Here is a 17,763-nt window from a genome sequence, read left to right on the forward strand (position 1 = left end):
CCCCCCCCCCCCCCCCCTGAAACAATCCTTCATCTTGGGGCATAAGTCGGAGCCGAAGACTCCTGCGGCTTTTAAATATTTACTCACGGATAAACGATGGTTATTATCGGGGTTGCTAGACAACTTGAGGAGCCAGCAGAGCCTCTCTGTTTAAACAGCGACTGGGCAAATATTTTATTTGAATGAAGACTGGCCCGCGCGCGCGCACGCACGCACACACACACACACACACCAGGTCACATCTATTAGACGTTAGGAGGTCGTTGCTGGAGGCTCAGGAGTCAACGTGTTTATTTTAGGTAAAGAACGAGTTGTGCTGCTTCGTGTGTGTGTGTGTGTGTCTGCGTGTGTGTGTGTGTGTCGGATGATTAGAGCCACCACCTCTCTGAAAGCGTGGGATTGCCCCCTTGTGTGTTTCTTTTCTGCACAATCTAAATTTAAAGCCTGTGACAAATAGTCCAAATACAGTATCAGCCCAACTGTGACGTGGGGGCGGTGCTGAGAGAACAGCTCCGTCTCCAGAGACCCCCCCCCCCCGCTCACCCCCCGCCCCCCCCTGCCCGACCGATTCTGTCGGATCCGGAGTCCGTCAGGAGCAGGTCGCAGGAGTCTCAACTCCCTCCCCCCCCCTCTCCTCCTCCTTCTCCTCCTCCTCCTCCTCCGCCTCCACACACTCACACTCATGCACGCACACGCGCGCCCCCCGCTCACACGCTCACGCACAGCCTCCTACCTGCAGCTCTTTCGGTAGCCATGAAGAGACAGAACGCGCGGACCCTCGCGCTCATCATCAGCATCCTCACCTACCTGGTGGTGGGCGCGGCCGTCTTCGAGACCCTGGAGTCCAAGGAGGAGAAGACCCACAAGAGGAGGCTCGACTCCAGGAGGCACGAGCTCATGCGAAAGTACAACTTGACCAAAGAGAACTTCGAGGAGCTGGACCACGTCGTCCTGCAGCTCAAGCCGCACAAGGCGGGCGTCCAGTGGAAATTCGCCGGGTCTTTTTACTTCGCCATCACTGTTATAACGACCATAGGTGAGCACCAAGTTTTCATTATTCACAAATTAAAAGCAAGAAGTTCAGAGAAGAAGCACAATTTATGCCGTTTCTATAAGGAACTTTTTCACAGGACTAAATTTGCCTTCATGATTTTTGAAAACCTGTTTTTCATTTTGTGAAATATATTTTTTAATTTACCTTATGTTGTCTATCCTGTTTTTACAAAGATCTTGACATGATTACAACAACTTTCCTTGTAAAAAAAATTGGGTAAAATACTTGGAATCCAAGTTTAGTGAGAAAAAAAAAAAAACCTTGACGTATTGTTCTTTCCGTCCTTTTGTTGTTGCTTAAAATGAACGTAACTCAAAAGAAAACCAGTGTGTGTTTAGTAGAGTTCCATGTGATTGAATTCTTCATTTTGTCACTCTGCCCTCAACTGGTGGAACCCGCAGTATTGCATTTTCATTCTGTCCATTAGCTGAACCCCGCTGCAGCTTCCGCTGATGTTTGAGGTCAAACAGGTGTGAAAGGTGTGCCGTGTGCTCCCTCCCCCAGGTTACGGCCACGCCGCGCCCAGCACCGACTCAGGGAAAGTCTTCTGCATGTTCTACGCCCTGCTGGGGATCCCGCTCACGCTGGTCATGTTCCAGAGCCTGGGCGAGCGCATCAACACCTTCGTCAGGTACCTGCTGCACCAGGCCAAGAAGTGCCTGGCGATGCGTCGCACCGAGGTGTCCATGGCCAACATGGTGACCGTGGGCTTCTTCTCCTGCATGAGCACGCTGTGCGTGGGGGCCGCGGCGTTCTCCCACTGCGAGGGGTGGAGCTTCCTCCACGCCTTCTACTTCTGCTTCATCACGCTCACCACCATCGGGTTCGGGGACTACGTGGCCCTGCAGCGGGACGACGCGCTGCAGAACGACCCCCGCTACGTGGCCTTCTGCTTCGTCTACATCCTGATGGGCCTGACGGTGATCGGAGCCTTCCTCAACCTGGTGGTGCTCCGCTTCCTGACCATGAACACCGAGGACGAGCGGCGGGACGCCAAGCAGAGGGCCCTGATGTCCGGGGGCAAGCACAGGGGGGAGGTGGCCCGCCTGCTGCCGGTCTCGGCCTCGACCTCTTCCACGCCGGCGGCCGGCGGCGGCGCCGCCAGGCCAAGGGATCTAAAAGGTGCCTACACCGAGGTGCTGCACTTCCAGACTATGTGCTCCTGCTTGTGGTACCGCAGCAAGGAGCAGCTGCAGGGCCCGGTGGCGGGCGCGACCCCTCAGGAGCTGACGTTCTCCGATGCCTACTACGCGCGGCGGGGCAGTAACTATCCCCACTGCGCCGAGCGTGGGTCCACGGGCTGCGTCTGCAGTCCGCGCCAGTGCTCCAGCATCAGCTCCATCACGACGGGCCTCCACCTCTTCTCCCCCTTCAGGATGTTCAAGAGACGCAGCTCCGTGTAGCCTTTGCAGCTACCTGCCGCTAATCCCAGTAAACAGTAGGAGGGGAGGGGGGGCGGGGGGGGGGCATACAGTACTGTAAACAGCAAAAGACTTCCTCAAATATGTGTTTTAAGAAAAAGGAAATGTTTGGACTTGAGCTCTAATTGTGTAAAGGCGTCATCTGAACGCGAGGTAGAGGTGCTGCTGGGAAGGTGTTTCTGTCCCAGAGGTGCTGATTTAAGTCAGAGGGTCGTTCCTTACGGGTTTTCCTTTGACGTGTTTGTGACTGATGCTGCACAATTTCGGGTTTCTAGTCGCCTCAAGTTACCCTGAAAGCCCAAACAAATCGTGATTGTCAGAACTGTTTTGAAGCTGACACACACACACACACACACACACATACGGATAACTTGACATGAGTCATTTTTTCCTGTGTAGCTGCCTCTGTTATTTCAGAGGTCTCGGCCCAAACTGCTGGTGCATCAGTCACAAACGCTGCAGAGTTATGTAACGTCACAAGTGGAAAAGTTCAAAAAATCAGGATGACATATCGCAACGCAGTAAAACGGCATTAACACAACGACACCCACCGGCAGTGACTGAAACGCGCTCCAATACGCTTGGAAAGAAGATAGCGTACTTTTGTGTTGCCTTCTTTGCGAGGCAAGAAGATCACTTAAATTCCACCCTTTACGTCACGTTAAGCACGGTCAGCCTTCCAGGTGTGAAAAGGAAATCCTCATCAACTCAAACATGTGTGTTAAACTCAAACATGTGTGTTGAACTTGGAGCAGCGGGATCAAGCAGTTGAAATGAAATGGCATCATATTAACCTACATGCTAATGTTTGTCCTGCACTATGTTTACCCAGCGGTTCACTCGTCTCCACTCCGGAACGCCTCGAACGACGTCACGAACCACCTCCGCTCTGCACACAAAACAACCAACACAAGGTCACCAGGCCCATGTGTTGTCACGTGGGATTGTGCAATGAAACGCAGTATTGCGGTTCCCAATTTCGTAAGAAAAACACACAAAAACAACACTATTTTTGGAGGATGAACGTCGGGCCCAGAAGCTGCTCTTAAGTCTGGTGGCACGGCAGCTGATGCTTCTGTTGCCACGCGGCAGCAGGGTGAACAGGCGGCGCTGCGGTGGCTTTTGTCTTTTTATATCCTTTGGGACCCACCCAGTGAAAGCATTTTTTCACTCACGTTGGAGGGGATTGCGAGAGACTTGTGGCGTGATGTGTTGTAATGTGTTCGCATATATATAAGTATACACATGCTGGTGTGTCGTTTGTTCTTTTAAAATGTATTTGGAAACTTATCTTTTTGTTAACTATTACAGAATAACTTTTTTTTAATGCTAACCACATTACTTTGTTCCATGTATTCGTTCCTCCTTAAGCCAGTAGCTGGTTAGCTTAGCCTAGCATAAACAATAGAAACATGGGGAGGGGGCAGGGGGGGGGGCAGCTAGCCTGGCTCCGTCCAAACGTAACAAAAATAAACAAAAGTATTTTTCAACCACAAGTTGTTGGTCATCTCGTGTCTCAGGATGTTGTTGTGGCTTTCTTGCATAACAATACTTTTTTTTAAACCTCAACTGAACAGCATGTTTTAATTTTAACCCCAACCATGTTTCCTGTAAACCTGTGTATAAAAGTCCCCAAAAAAGGTTTATCTGAGCAACAAAGCAAAGTGCCTTCCTCCAAACAGAACTGATTCCATTGTGTGCCACGCTAGCTTGTCTTTATGCTAAGCTAGGCTAACACAGCTAACACAGACATAATAGCTATATGGATTGAGACAGGAAGAGCAGCCTGGAGCGGCAGAGGTTGTCTCTGATTGGACGACACAGAAGGCCACAATAATATATATTTATAACAATAATATAATATACAATATTATAATCTTTTTTAACTGAAGTTCAACAATAAAAGAAACCCATCCTGCATTCATGTGCTGTGGAATTTGTAGTTCAATGTAAAATAAGATAAGACGCAAAATAAGACAGACTTCATCAATCTCAGGGTCGATTTGCTGTGCAGCGGCTGCAAAAAAAAAGGTGGGAAGAGTGCAAATAGTTAGTCAAAGATAACAAGGATGTGTTAACACCTCAAATGCATTTCAAATGTCGTAATTGGCTTGAAGTTTTATGGGAACACAAGCCACTTTGAAATACATTATATTTCAAAGTTGATAATGTTCTATAATGCAAAGTCTGAATCTGTAAAACAAAAAAAAAGCATAAATGTAACAGAGTAAGAAGTAAAGAATTCTCTTTGAAGTAGGCTTAGTATAGAATAGACTTTTGTATAAGAAGTGGACGTAGTCACCATGACAACACACATTGTTAAAGTCGTGTGAAAGAAAATAACTTGATACTAAAGATTACGACCGTTGCCTGATGTTTACAATGATGACTGAGGGAACAAATCAAGAGAGAATTAGCATCATTTTTTCATTGGCTTCTTTGGGAGGAGTCGCCCTGTGATGAATATCACGAGCAATGCGAGTTTGAGGCAGTTTCACAGACCTTCTCAGACCTGGACCACAAAGCTGGAAATACAATACTTGTACAAGTACCTCAAAATCAAAAAAAGAAGACACAAGTCAGGATGTCTTATGTGTGACACACAATGGATCGATGTGTGGGGGTACTGGCTGCGTGTGGCCGTGGATGGCGAGGCCCTCTGCTTTTGACCTTTTAACAGTAAGTGACCCTGAAGGCCTTCTGTATGTCACATGCAAGTACCGTAGTAGTTTTAGAGCGACGCCGTGTAGCACGAGCGCCCAACGCGTTTCTTCGGGAAAAAGACGATGTTTCAAGCGGTTTCTAAAAATGGAGAATTGACCAGGTGACATAATGACAGTGACCACCGACTGAACTATTCCCGTCTTTGACATAGATCAAAGTCAGGTCTGTGGCCAAAGCAGAAAACAGCAGATGGTTCAGCCACAGGGGGTCAATACAGGGACTTGTTCAAATGCATGCTCCTTCTGTCCCTTTTCTCTGCACGTCTAATGGCCCGGAGGCAGATCCAAAGGCACCAGGCCAGGTCCAGTTTGATGTTGCAGTGACAAGCAGATTTTACAATAGTAATGGCACTAAAGGGCCATTTTGACATCTGCAAAAATGTAAAATGATTCCATGTGCAGTATACTTACTCCGAAGCCAAACTGGTTGTAAAACACATTTTCAAAGACATTATTTTCCGCCATAAGTGTTTCTGCTATTTGGTCCACCCCCTGCTCGCTGTGCCACATGACGCTCCACCAAATATACATACTCCCACAAACCATGACATAAGGATACACCGTCACACTTTCAGCTCGTGACTAACCTGCTGTACTGGAACTGGACCTCAGTCAGAAATCTGAGGGGGAAACCATCTGGACCGAGCCGTCCCTTCTATACATTCAGCAGGGTTTTCTCACGCGGCACATGGTGAGGAACAGCATGACGGTGGTAAAAAAAAAATCACATGACTACGTCTCGTACAGGAGTTACAATACAGAAATTCACAAATCTTCTTCTTTGAATTAAATGTGTTGTTTATGGTTTATCTGCAAACATCACTTTGTGAGTTCATACTTACTCCATAGCAATTTCAGCACAAAATGAAACTCAATAATATAATACATTTCATGTGTATTTCATGGCCCAATTAAAAGGGGATCAAACGCTGTGAAGTTTGTTCTTCTCATCAAAGGTCGCGCGGTGTTCACCCGGAAGGGGCGGGGCTTCGCACCGACGGACCGGGGTCACGTGCCAGCTGGTTGACGTAACTTAGCAAGTTACCGCGAGGACGCGGCTTCCCTGCAGAAACAGGTGTTCGGGTGCACAGGTGAACCCGGCCGCGCAGCGGGTAACGTTGGGCCTTTTTTTTTTGTTCTTCTTTGTTAAAGTTGTAGTTCTGAGGCGCGACGCGTCCAACATGGAGCCGACCAGGAGAGCCGCCGCTGCTGCTGCTTCTTCTTCTCTGCTCCTGGCCGCCGGCGCGGCCGCCGCTGTGGGGCTCGTCGCCCTCGGGTATAAATACCTGCGGAAGCCGGAGCAGGCCGTCCGCGTGGGAGTCGTGTCCAAGCTGCTCATTCACCCGCTGAAGTCTGGCAAAGCCGTGTCCGTGGCGCTGGCCGAGTGCCAACCCAAAGGCCTGAAGTTCGGCGACCTGCAGGACCGGTGAGAGCTTTCACCCTCTCATCTTTCACCCTCTCATCTTTCACCCTCTCATCTGTTTGCACCACGTTGTGGCTGGTTGGAACTCGCATGGAGACAAACTATAAGGTTGATAAAAACTTTTAAAAAACTACGGTTGCAAAGCTCTGAGCTCCAGAACCTAAAATATTGCTGTTTTATCTTTTGGGACTTTGGACCCTCCACCGTGAAAGGGACCCTTTACTCTCATGAATGGTACTTTTGGTACTTTTTGTCATGCAAAATTTGGAATACTTTAAAATATGTCTCTGACGTTCCTTTTTAATGTAATACTTTTACTGAGATGGTTTTCTCAAACTGCAACCAGGACATCTAATGCATTCAAAAGTTTACTTTTACTTATGGCTCACATTAAAAACGTGTAGCAGATATTTAATATTGCAGGCAGGCAAAATGGCTAAAAGGGTTTATATTACCAGCCTTTTGAATATATTACCTTTGTTTATTTTTCTGCAAGTGAAGCAAATCTACCAAATATGACACGTTTTACCAGGTGCTTCTTGAGGAGATCGGCCATATTTCATTTAACTGCTAAACATTGATAAGATAAGAAGTAGAGAAGAACATGCCGGATCAAAGGAAGATCTTTAAAGGCTCATTGCTGCCGTCTCTTTTGCAGAAACACAATTTCAATCAGTGGATAAAAATAAAACTCAATATAAATCTGGCATCTACGGATGAGTTGGCGGCACCGGCGTCGCCGTGGCAACGCGCGTCGTGTCCCGTTTTTTTTTTTTTTTTCTTCTTCAAAAAAGCCTGCCGGAGCGCTGGAACGGACCCAGCGATGGCAAACGGCGCCACTGAGGGGAAATCCCCGTCTCTGCTCTGTCTCCCGGTGGCAGTCACTGGCTGGTGGTGAGCGAGGACGGTCACATGGTGACGGCCCGGCAGCAGCCCCGCCTGGTGCTGGTGGCCCTGACCTGCGAGGGAGGTCTGGTGTGTCTGAACGGGCCCGACATGGAGGAGCTGAGATTCCCCGTCGAACAGGCCCACAACGGAGTGATGGACTGCAGGTCATATAAAATATTCTATTCTATATTGAAAAGGATACAGACGGTAAAAGTTTACTCAGGATTCAACCCACCGTTTGAATCATTGATTAAACCATCATGTCCAAATTTCATCTTGTGGTTTTTTTTCAAATGTTTAGTTTGGAAATCTGGACCCAGAGACTCTGTTTATCCTTTAATCCCAAGGAAAGAGTCCTAATAGATGCTTCAGATGTTGTTGGTGACACTTGTTTTTAAACCTTACGTTCTGCTCTGGTTCCACTTCGTCCCCTCAGAGTGTTTGGAGAAGACATCCAGGGAAGAGACTGCGGCGACGAGTCGTCCCGCTGGCTCACTCGCTACCTGGGGGGGGGAGAGGAGGAGGAGGAGGAGGAGAAGAAGACGACCTTTCGCCTGGTGCACTTTGAGCCCCACATGAAGGCCAGGAAGGCGGAGCAGAACAAGCCTTTCCCCCCCGGGACGGAGGTAAGCGACACCGAGCCTCCGCCTTCATGTCGACCGTGAGCGCTTTGGTTCATTTGTAAAGCTTTTTAATGAAATAATGAAAACCCTTACAATCTGCTGGCAGGGTTGAAATGCATGTTTTTTTTTTTTTATTGCATTAAAGCGGTTCTGCCGCACTAAGGACACACGCGAGTTCTGCACACTCGTAGCCAGCGTGGCGCTCCGTGTTGCATGAGCGAGAAGAGCTTCTTTCGCCCTGTGGTTTTGCAGGAGGTGGCCTACGCTGACCTGGCGCCCGTGATGCTGCTGTCCGAGTCTTCCGTCCAGGACCTGAGCAGCAAGCTGGAGCAGGACGTCACGGTGGAGCGGTTCCGCCCGAGCATCGTGGTCAGCGGCTGCGACGCGTTCGCCGAGGTGCGTCGGGGGCGAACGCTTCACTCTGAAACCGCAGTTGTGTGGCTTCTCTGCACTGCGCCACGCGAGGCACACACACACTTCTCACGCCGTGACTCACGCCGTGACCTTTCCAGCGTGAGCGGCGTTGACTCATTTTGGCCCCAATTGCAGGATTCGTGGGAAGAGATCCAGATCGGCAGCGTGCGGCTGCGGCGCGTGTTGGCATGTGGACGGTAACGCCGCATCAAAAGCAATCAATCAATCAATCAACCCAAAGTAGCTCCCCTGTGGCAGTTTTCTTTTTGACGTTGTTCTGTGTACTTTATGTTGAAATACTTCATCCCGTTTAAAAAGATGTGTTGGTGCTGCCCTGTAACCTTTGGTTGTTCCCAGGTGCCTTCTCACCACCGTTAACCCAGAAACGGGTGTAATCACCAGGAAAGAGCCTCTGGAGACACTGAAGGGGTAAAGATTTAGCATGGTTCATATTTAACATTTTAGTTAAAGCTTATGAACAGCAACTATTATTTCATGCACACAAATGTTGAACCGAGAACAACAATGGCGCAACATATTTCTAATATCTTGAAAAACAACAGAATGTTCAAACCCACTTTTTAGTGCTCAGACATTAGTCTTCGTCAAATGGCCCATAAGACCATTGACCCAAATGGACCTGAAGACTGAAGCCCTGTTTCCTGTCTGACTTTCCCACCCGAATGACCTTGTGTGCGACCCCTTCACAGGTATCGGGTGTGCAAACCGTCCGAGAGGCACATCTACAAGACGTCTCCGCTGTTCGGGCAGCTGCACAACGTGAAGAAGACGGGGGTCCTGCAGGTCGGAGACGTGGTGTACAAGATCAGCCGTTGATGGAGAGCAGATGAAAGCGCGCCAACAGAATTCTAATCACCCAGTGGGTCCACGCTAGGGAAATGACACCAATAGATGATGTAGGTGGAGGTCCAACAACGTTCCCACTGGTCATTAAATCCTCCAAAAACATGCTGCTATTAACAAGAGTGATTAAACGGTCTTTATAATACAATATGGAACTCTGCTGGGCAACAATAATGGATAAACTGTTCTCTCATCTACTGCTTTAACATCGTCACGTCTTCATTTTAATTAGCACTAAAGGACATTACATTTTGGCTGACTCATCGTAGTGTTTTTTTCTACTTGGTACTTAATTTTCAGGCAAAGTAAGTGAGACTGAAAAGGATCCTTTTAATTTGTGCAGTCTAGGATTAACTAACATTAAAGAAAAATGACATTGTTTTAAATCTGCAAGAATATGCTTGGTAGAAAAATAGTAACAATGTCATCCAAAATAATCCCAAAGATATTCCATCAAAACTTGAATGCTAAAATCCAGTTTATATCAGGTCATAAAATCTCATGAAATAAATTGTTAATGTTGAATTTTAAAGCCGTTATTAAAAACAAACCTGTTGTACTACTTCTCCAGCGTGGCTTCACCAAACCGTGCAGGAGGCTCCGGAGGGAAGTTCTTACACAAAAGAACTGGTGCTACCTATGTCAAAGTTTTAGTCAATTGCACTAATTTAATCTTCGGAATGTGTTGATTAATTCAATCTCTAATGTATAAATTACAATACTGACGGTCAAATAAATTGTAAGTCTAATAGGAAGAAAGTGTCTTAATACAGAAGATCAATCGGCAACACAAATGTGTCAATGTTTAAAACGCTGCTTCTGTCCTTTTTAATGACAAATATTTGTTTTTCTCTACCACAGCTTAAAAACATGCATTTCCATGAATAATGATTTTTCTGTGATGTGGATGAATGTGATTCTTGGAGCTTTTTAATTAAAATGTGGCTAATCCCTAGCTTTGTTATTATTTGGCCAACAATTTGTCTTGTTCTTACATCAGAATTGACCCAAATACTCTTTAATTTTAGTGCTCAGTCACAGATAATCCCGAAGGGGCTCTGAAGGCTTCCTCTGTTGCCACGGTGACTGCGGGACGTACTGCGTTCCATCTGCTGAGCAGGGTCCGGGTGTATAATCGTACCGTAGCAGGTAGTCATTTCACACGTAGCGAGACTCTCCGACCGACGCCTCAAGCTGCAGGAGAAAATCAGGAGAACTCCTCCATGTGCCGTTAACAGAGCCAGGGTAGATCATTACGTTGCATTAAGGGATTTACGACAGTCTGAAAATAAAATGTAAAGCAAACAGTGTTGTTCCACACGTGGTTGTGTACAACAGTTGTGGTTTGTACTTTAAAGGAGTAGTTACACTTAATCACTTTATTGCTTCTGGCTGCATTAAAGAACACTATAAACTACGGCTTGAGACCATAAACCCATGTAATAAACATATATTTCCCAAGATGCCAAACTATTCCCTTTAAAATGATGTTCAACACTGTATCACACAACTAAAATAAACAAAATACAGCAAATACACATTAAGTGCTTTTTCACTTGCTTTCTCATAACCTGAGGTTTTGTTTTGCATTGTTCTGTTTGTTTTTGAGGCGTCCTTGTTGATGGTTTCCTGCCTTTCTGTCTCACATGGTCGTGTGTCAGAACTTTTAGAGCTTTTTTCCATTTCGGGCCTCACAGCAGCACTTTGAATTTTCTCGGTGGTCTGGTCGGTTTTTCAGTGACAGTCACTGAAATTGCACAGATGTCAGTAAGTACCCATTTTCACAAGAAGCACAACAGCTGAGCAAACATGCTGCTCCAAAAGTTTTCTTCCCACAACAGTTGGAGTACTCTAACCAACGCGCTCTGACGTAGTCGTAGAGTCCGTTGAGATCGGGTGACTCACGTCCTCTCCACACATACCATCCCCCCCCCCCCCCCCCCCTCACAGACTTCCCAACATGATGGCCGTAGTATGCAGATACGGGGAGGATGTCATCTGTCATGGCAGAGAAAGACGCGCTGGATTCGACTCAAATCGGAAGCATCTAAATAAGATTGGAAAGAAATAACAGGAGGGGAAAGGGTCAACGAGACAGGAAATAGCTGTTACACTAAAAAAAGTACTCTCTCAAGGAGGAGTTCTGGCACAGTTTGATGTCGTAGCACTCGAAGCCCTCTTTGGCGCTTCATCCTGCAGAATATCCTGCCGTGGTCCACAGAGGTTTACAGGTTTACAGACCTGAGAGTCATCAACCTTCCCACTGACTAATTCGAATATTCTACATTTGGGGGATTATGATAAATGACGACATCTGGCGCATGGTTGCAAACCATAACTTAAATTCACAACATCTTATGAGGTTTTCTGTGCTTTATTTTCTGTGTTACACATTAAGTTGAGTATAAGGTCGTATTAAATATTGTTCAGGCCCCCAAAAAGGCTTCAGCCGACTGTGAAGTAATTTACAGTATCTCAGAACATGTCTGTGCATCCTGAGCAGAGGCTGTGTGACACTATAGTTGGGTTATAGTTGGGTTAGAGAGTAAAAATCCGATACTTCTGAGTTTAAAGCAAAAAAAGTAAAAGTAACACACAAAATAGCTTTCACCATAAATCCGTCAGATGGCAGCAAGCTACCTAAAATGCACCTGAAAGTGAATATGGAAGCGGAAATACGTCATGTTTTAGTATGCGTTTGTGTTGGTGAGGAGAAAAATTGTTAGTTAAAATATAAACATGAAACTTCCGTTTGGACGCTTCAGCGTAAAATATTTATGGAGAGAATTACATTTATTTGTACATATTAGGACTAACAAAAACAGCAATTGTGAATATACATACATAACTAAGACCGAATACGTTATAATCATTATGTGTTTTGTTTTAATTTAACACGCACACGTAGATAATAAGTAACTGGAAAGTTTTCTTTTGAAGGCTACACCTGTACTTTTCCGGTCGCATTTAAGCTAACCGTGTTTGTGTTGACGCGCGCAGTTGAGGCGCTACCAACCCTCACAAAATACAGTTTAAACGAAACCTATTCCGCTTAAACATCCACCGCCATGGCACCATAAACGGGAGGAAGAAGACACGGTTTCATGTTGGGCAGGTGACCGGAGTCGGCCAACTTTAAGTTTCGCCGTAGAGCCGTAGACGCGGGGTGCGCGAAGCTACAATGAGCTCGGAGCACCAGAGCGACAGCGAGGACGCGGACGAGTCGCAGGACAGGCCCAACATCGGCGCCTCCGACAAAGAGGAGGACCCCGACATCGACGACTCGGACGACGAAATCGTCCCCGGGGTTTCCCCCTCGCCGCCGGCGAGCGGCGGGATGCGGCCGGAGCGCGGCGCCAGGTCCGCGGCGTCGCAGGAGCGGGAGCCCCGCTGCGAGCCGCCCGCCGGGGCGCCGCCGCAGGCGGGGAGCGGCGAGGGGACCAGCGGCGAAATCCGCCGGGGGAACAGCCTGTTCTCCTGGTTGCAGAGCAGGACTATAAGGCGAGGGGTGTTTGTGGACCCAGCTCGGGAGAACTTCAGGACAATGACCAGTTTGTACTGCTCCATGAACCCCGCGGCAGAGTCCGTGAACCTGAGCACGCAGACCCACGGAGCGGTGTTCAACCTGGAGTACTCCCCGGACGGGTAAGACTCACCTCCGCGATCCGGGGGCCGTTCTCGCTGTTCTGGAAAGTGTTGCTAAAGGGGTTTGATTGCCTGGTTTGATGGCAGAGTCGCTACATTGAAATCCCGAGTCGTCTCTCCTGGACACCTGACCGTCCCACGACGACTTGTGCAGGGAGTGAATCCTGCAGGGAAACCAGGTGCAGCTCTGCGTTGGGTTTGATGATGACAGCAGCTCAAATCCACATGCACGGTCCTCCCCGCTCAGTGAGAGGGTTTATTTGAGGGGGAATGCATGTCCACGCAGGTCCGGAAAGTGGTGGAGCCTGAATGAGGGAGGTGATCTCTTGTTATGAGTCCCTTTGCAGGCTTTTGCAGACAGATATGTGGGAGGGAAGTGGATCGGAGTGATTTTGATTACAGCTTGTTTTGTCTCTGGTAGGGGAACGAGCCATTATTTGATCATAGTAACCAAAATGTGATGTCTAACATACCGCTTTAAACTTTAAACATTCTGATAAATGACTTACACCTGTTACACATATTGGTAAACTGACTTTTCAGGGTTACGTAGAGGATCAGTTATTTATCCGATTGATTTCACATCTTTCTCCCCAGTTGTTTTCTTAACAACAATATATATTTAACCCCATCTATACTATGTTGCTTCCCCATTAATACTTCCCAAATACATTGCTGTGCAATTATCTCTTTGAGTAAGTCCTAATGTAGGATCCAAGTGAGCGGTTCTGAAGCGGGAGCGGCCTGTTTTTATGTGTTGAAAAGCACAACGAGAATGGAGCTGAACAGCAGCGAGTGTCGTAGGAAGCAGAGATCCAGTGTTCTCCTCTCGGCAGGTCCGTGCTGACCGTGGCCTGCGAGCAGACCGAGGTCCTGCTGTTTGACCCCATCTCGTCCAGACACATCAAAACCCTGACGGAGGCCCACGAGGACTGCGTCAACAACATACGGTGCGTTTTTTACATCTTCCCGGGGGGGGGGGGGTTCGTAGTGTCTCACAGCGGGGGGGTCGTTAAATGAGGCTCCTCTGCTGCTCTGTGACTTTATTCGCCCCCCCCCCCCCCCCCGTAATATGGCGCCCTGCAGGTTCCTGGACAACCGCTTGTTCGCCACCTGCTCCGACGACACCACCATTGCATTGTGGGACCTGCGCAAGCTGAATTCAAAGGTCTGCTCGCTGCACGGCCACGCCAGCTGGGTGAAGAACATCGAGTACGACTCCAAAACCCGCCTGCTCGTCACGTCCGGCTTCGACGGCAACGTCATCACGTGGGACACCAACAGGTCAAAGAACTTTGTGTAGCTTCAGACGAGCACTTTTACCTCGTTTGTCTTTGTTAAAAAAAACCCTTTGCATCGACCTCGTGCAGGTTCACAGAGGACGGCTGCCCGCACAAGAAGTTCTTCCACACCCGTTACCTGATGAGGATGCGCCTGACGCCCGACTGTTCCAAGATGCTCATCTCCACCTCCTCGGGGTACCTGCTCATCCTCCACGACCTGGACCTCACCCAGTCCCTGGAGGTGGGCAGCTACCGCATGCTGCGAGCGCGACGGACGCCGCTCAGCTCAGGTCAGACCAAAAAGAACTCGCCACATGATCCCATGTCTTTATTTCACCCAGATTTGAAAAGAACCCTAACATTTATCTGCTCCTACATGATCACTTTTTAAATGTTAGATGTTTTGATATTAGTCTTTGAATCGGGAATCGACGTTGTGGATTAAACAAAGTGACGCGGGGCCCTGTTTTGATCCGGCAGACGGAGGCACGTCAGCGTCCAGGTCGGCTGGAACCCCCCGGCAGGGAAACGACTCCAGCAAGATCCACCCTCCTCGAGAAGGTCAGAGGATGAATAATACACGCCCCCCCCCCCCCCCCCCCCCCCCCCCCCGACGGAGGCTATGAATGCACCGCTTAACCCCACTCCCGTCTCGCAGGCCTCTCTCCGAGGAACAGCCTGGAGGTCTTGACCCCGGAGATCCCCGGGGAGAGAGACCGGGGGAACTGCATCACCTCCCTGCAGCTGCACCCGAAGGGCTGGGCCACGCTCATCCGCTGCTCCAGCAACATGGACGACCAGGAGGTGAGCGGCACATAAGTGACCCTTCCATCCAAAGCGACTCGCGGTGAGGGCATTTCAACCAGTGGGGATTCGGACCCAGAGGTGCAAGGAATGAGAAAATGCAATTTCATCAAATCAGCCGATTTACAACTTGTTATAGAAAAGAGCCTTTATAAGTATAATTTAATTGCAGTTTTGTTAGTTAGCGACATCATCAAAGCCGCCTCGTGGCATCGAAAGCAAAGCTAGATACTTTTCATGCATCAATGTTGACGCGCCATCGTCACCCGGAGCTTGTCGAAATGTCGATGCGTGCACCTGAGCCAAGGTACGAACGCCTTTTAAGAGTCTCCGTCGTCCCTCTGCAGTGGACCTGCGTGTACGAGTTCCAGGAGGGCGCCCCCACCCGGCCGCCGGTCTCCCCCCGCTGCTCCCTGCGCCTCACCCACTACATCGAGGAGGCCAACGTGGGCCGGGGCTACATCAAGGAGCTGTGCTTCAGCCCCGACGGGCGCCTCATCTGCTCGCCGTACGGCTACGGCGTCCGCCTGCTCGCCTTCGACCAGAACTGCGGCGAGCTGGTGGACTGCGTGCCGGTCCAGACCAGCTGCCTGCGGGAGGTCCGCTCCATCTACTCGCACAGCGACGTGGTGCTCACCACCAAGTTCTCGCCGACGCACTGCCAGCTGGCCTCGGGCTGCCTGAGCGGCCGCGTGGCGCTGTACCAGCCCAAGTTCTAGCGCGGGCCCGGGCCCCCGTTTCCACGAGCACGAACTCCAAGCATCCAACGAATGCGGCGCCGCACAAACACCGTGTCGACGGAGTGATGGGGCCCTTCTGAATTATATCTAAACCCATCCAAGTTATTTAATCTGCAGCTTTAGAGGTGTCCCTAGCATTTGTTTTAAAGTGCTGGAGTGGACCAGCTGGGTGGGATCTGATGTGTGGGGTACCGGGGGTCTCTGTGCACACCCTGCCAGGCAACCTGGAAGTTCTCACCCATCTGGTACCGGTCTGTCAGCCGTTTGTTTGAGACGGAGCAGGCAGCCGACGCCTGAAACCACGACAGAAGGAGACGAGTCCAGCCGGAGGATTTAAAGCTTTTGGTCTCTGACCCAGAACTTCACAAAAGAAAAAAGAAGGCAGAAGAAAAGAGGCATTTTGGGGTTTGAAAAGCAGACATTTGGAGCGAGTTGGAAGTCCAAACTTCTTACTTGGCACCAGTAAAAAAAAAAAATGAGAAAAAAAAACTGTGGCTCTTTTTCATACTACGGTAGAAGACTTTGACTCGTTTAGAGTGTGGACCCATCCGGAACCAAACACTAATAATGCAAACAGACCGATTTTAATCAAGCGACGAGACGAGGGAGGAACTCGGCTCCTTCGCTCTCCTCCACAGGTGCTGCTTCTCTGCTCCTACAATCTGGACCCGACTCCAAGGACCTGCTCTGTCTGTGTCCTCTGTCTCCGCCCCGTTTGTCCCCTTTAGTGCTTTAGGTTTTTAGTGGTTTTTATCACGTGTTCACGGTGTTTGTTTTGCTTTCGCCGTCCTTTTAGGACTTCGCCACGTTGGAATCACTCCTCATCCCTTCACAGTTTGTGTGTTTTTAAGTGTGAAAATAGAAACGTTGTGCTGCCGTCACAGTGCAACCGCGAGATGTTCTTACTTCTTCTGCCGAGTGAAAAGGCTTCTTTGCAGTTCCTTGTTTCTTCCATCAAAGACGAGGCTGGCGTTATTATTCCACACGGGATTCCCATGAAGACCCTTCGCTCCCCTGTCTCCCTCAGCCTGGAGCCCATTGGCTGTTACTGGGATTTCATGTTTTTAGAATCTTTGGATGACACAAATAAACAATCTAAATACTAGGATTTGGCCTTCTTCATGTGAGATTTATGGGCCGTAGGAATATCGCCCGCCTCGTCCTTCAATCCCACTTTGTGGCCTCGTCCTGAAGACGTCGCCTCAGCATTCATCGGGTGACCTTTGACCTTTTTTACAGGATGGAGCGTTGCCAAGAAACATTTGACTTGAGTTTTGCTCTTTTTGGGTGCCGATCCACGTCAGTTTTTGCCCCCCCCCCCCCCCCCACCCCCTGTTTGTATCACATCCAGCTTTTCATCACGTGTCCTCCTAAAGGTGACCAATCAGGTCTCTTCTCCTCTCGGTGTGAGAGCGACAGACGACATCGGCGTGTTCCACTATGCATACGAGCCTTTGGAGAGTCACCTGTCTGTCAGAGCCCACAATCGGTTTCCTTTGACCTTTAAGGGGGTGTGTTCTGTGTTTTTAAGGTCAACACAAAGTGTGTCGTATTTCTCAACTTGTTGCAAAGTGAATGATTTAAAAAAAAAATAAAATAAAAAAAAACGTAGATCTGAACACAACATTTATGATCCGTAGTGAGGACGGATGCTTTTGACACTTTGTACCTCAGTTGAACTGCTGTTAAAAATGTGTGTCCTTTGGTTCCTTTTCACTTTGAGCTCAGTCTCCTCACAATCGACTCACGTCCCAAAGGCACAGACGTGAGGAGATGCTCTGGGATGCTTTCAATTTGACATTTCCAGCCGTTCTATATGAAGGCGACTGAGCTGAGGGGGAGAGGACCGACCACGCTGTATCACTGCTGCTTTTATTTCAC

The 17,763-nt window shown here is 48.7% G+C and overlaps 3 protein-coding genes across 4 annotated transcripts; all 3 read left to right on the top strand.

Annotated features, from left to right (window-relative positions):
- The first annotated feature begins 587 nt into the window (after window positions 1-587).
- On the top strand, window positions 588-4,302 carry kcnk3b (potassium channel, subfamily K, member 3b). Its single transcript, XM_037486682.2, has 2 exons — window positions 588-1,036; window positions 1,559-4,302. Exons 1-2 carry the CDS (start codon window positions 754-756, stop codon window positions 2,455-2,457), a joined length of 1,182 nt encoding a protein of 393 aa, XP_037342579.2. The 5' UTR covers window positions 588-753; the 3' UTR covers window positions 2,458-4,302.
- Window positions 4,303-6,178: 1,876 nt separating this feature from the next.
- marc1 (mitochondrial amidoxime reducing component 1) lies at window positions 6,179-10,365 on the top strand. 2 transcript variants are annotated; one of them, XR_009941595.1, is made up of 7 exons: window positions 6,179-6,624; window positions 7,503-7,673; window positions 7,946-8,135; window positions 8,385-8,528; window positions 8,682-8,786; window positions 8,904-8,975; window positions 9,257-9,275. XR_009941595.1 is itself a non-coding variant. In XM_037486681.2 (7 exons), exons 1-7 carry the CDS (start codon window positions 6,380-6,382, stop codon window positions 9,381-9,383), a joined length of 1,011 nt encoding a protein of 336 aa, XP_037342578.2. In that variant the 5' UTR covers window positions 6,189-6,379; the 3' UTR covers window positions 9,384-10,365. The 2 variants fall into 2 exon arrangements, 1 of the variants encoding a protein (XP_037342578.2); XM_037486681.2 differs by having other exon boundaries at window positions 6,189-6,624; window positions 8,682-8,743; window positions 9,257-10,365.
- A 1,993-nt stretch (window positions 10,366-12,358) lies between these two features.
- Window positions 12,359-16,371, top strand: wdr32 (WD repeat domain 32). Its single transcript, XM_037486594.2, has 7 exons — window positions 12,359-13,055; window positions 13,892-14,005; window positions 14,142-14,339; window positions 14,426-14,628; window positions 14,819-14,899; window positions 14,997-15,142; window positions 15,490-16,371. Exons 1-7 carry the CDS (start codon window positions 12,592-12,594, stop codon window positions 15,859-15,861), a joined length of 1,578 nt encoding a protein of 525 aa, XP_037342491.2. The 5' UTR covers window positions 12,359-12,591; the 3' UTR covers window positions 15,862-16,371.
- Window positions 16,372-17,763: the final 1,392 nt, after the last annotated feature.

This window comes from Pungitius pungitius, chromosome 14, assembly GCF_949316345.1.
Source record: "Pungitius pungitius chromosome 14, fPunPun2.1, whole genome shotgun sequence".
Classification (NCBI taxonomy): Eukaryota; Metazoa; Chordata; class Actinopteri; order Perciformes; family Gasterosteidae; genus Pungitius; species Pungitius pungitius.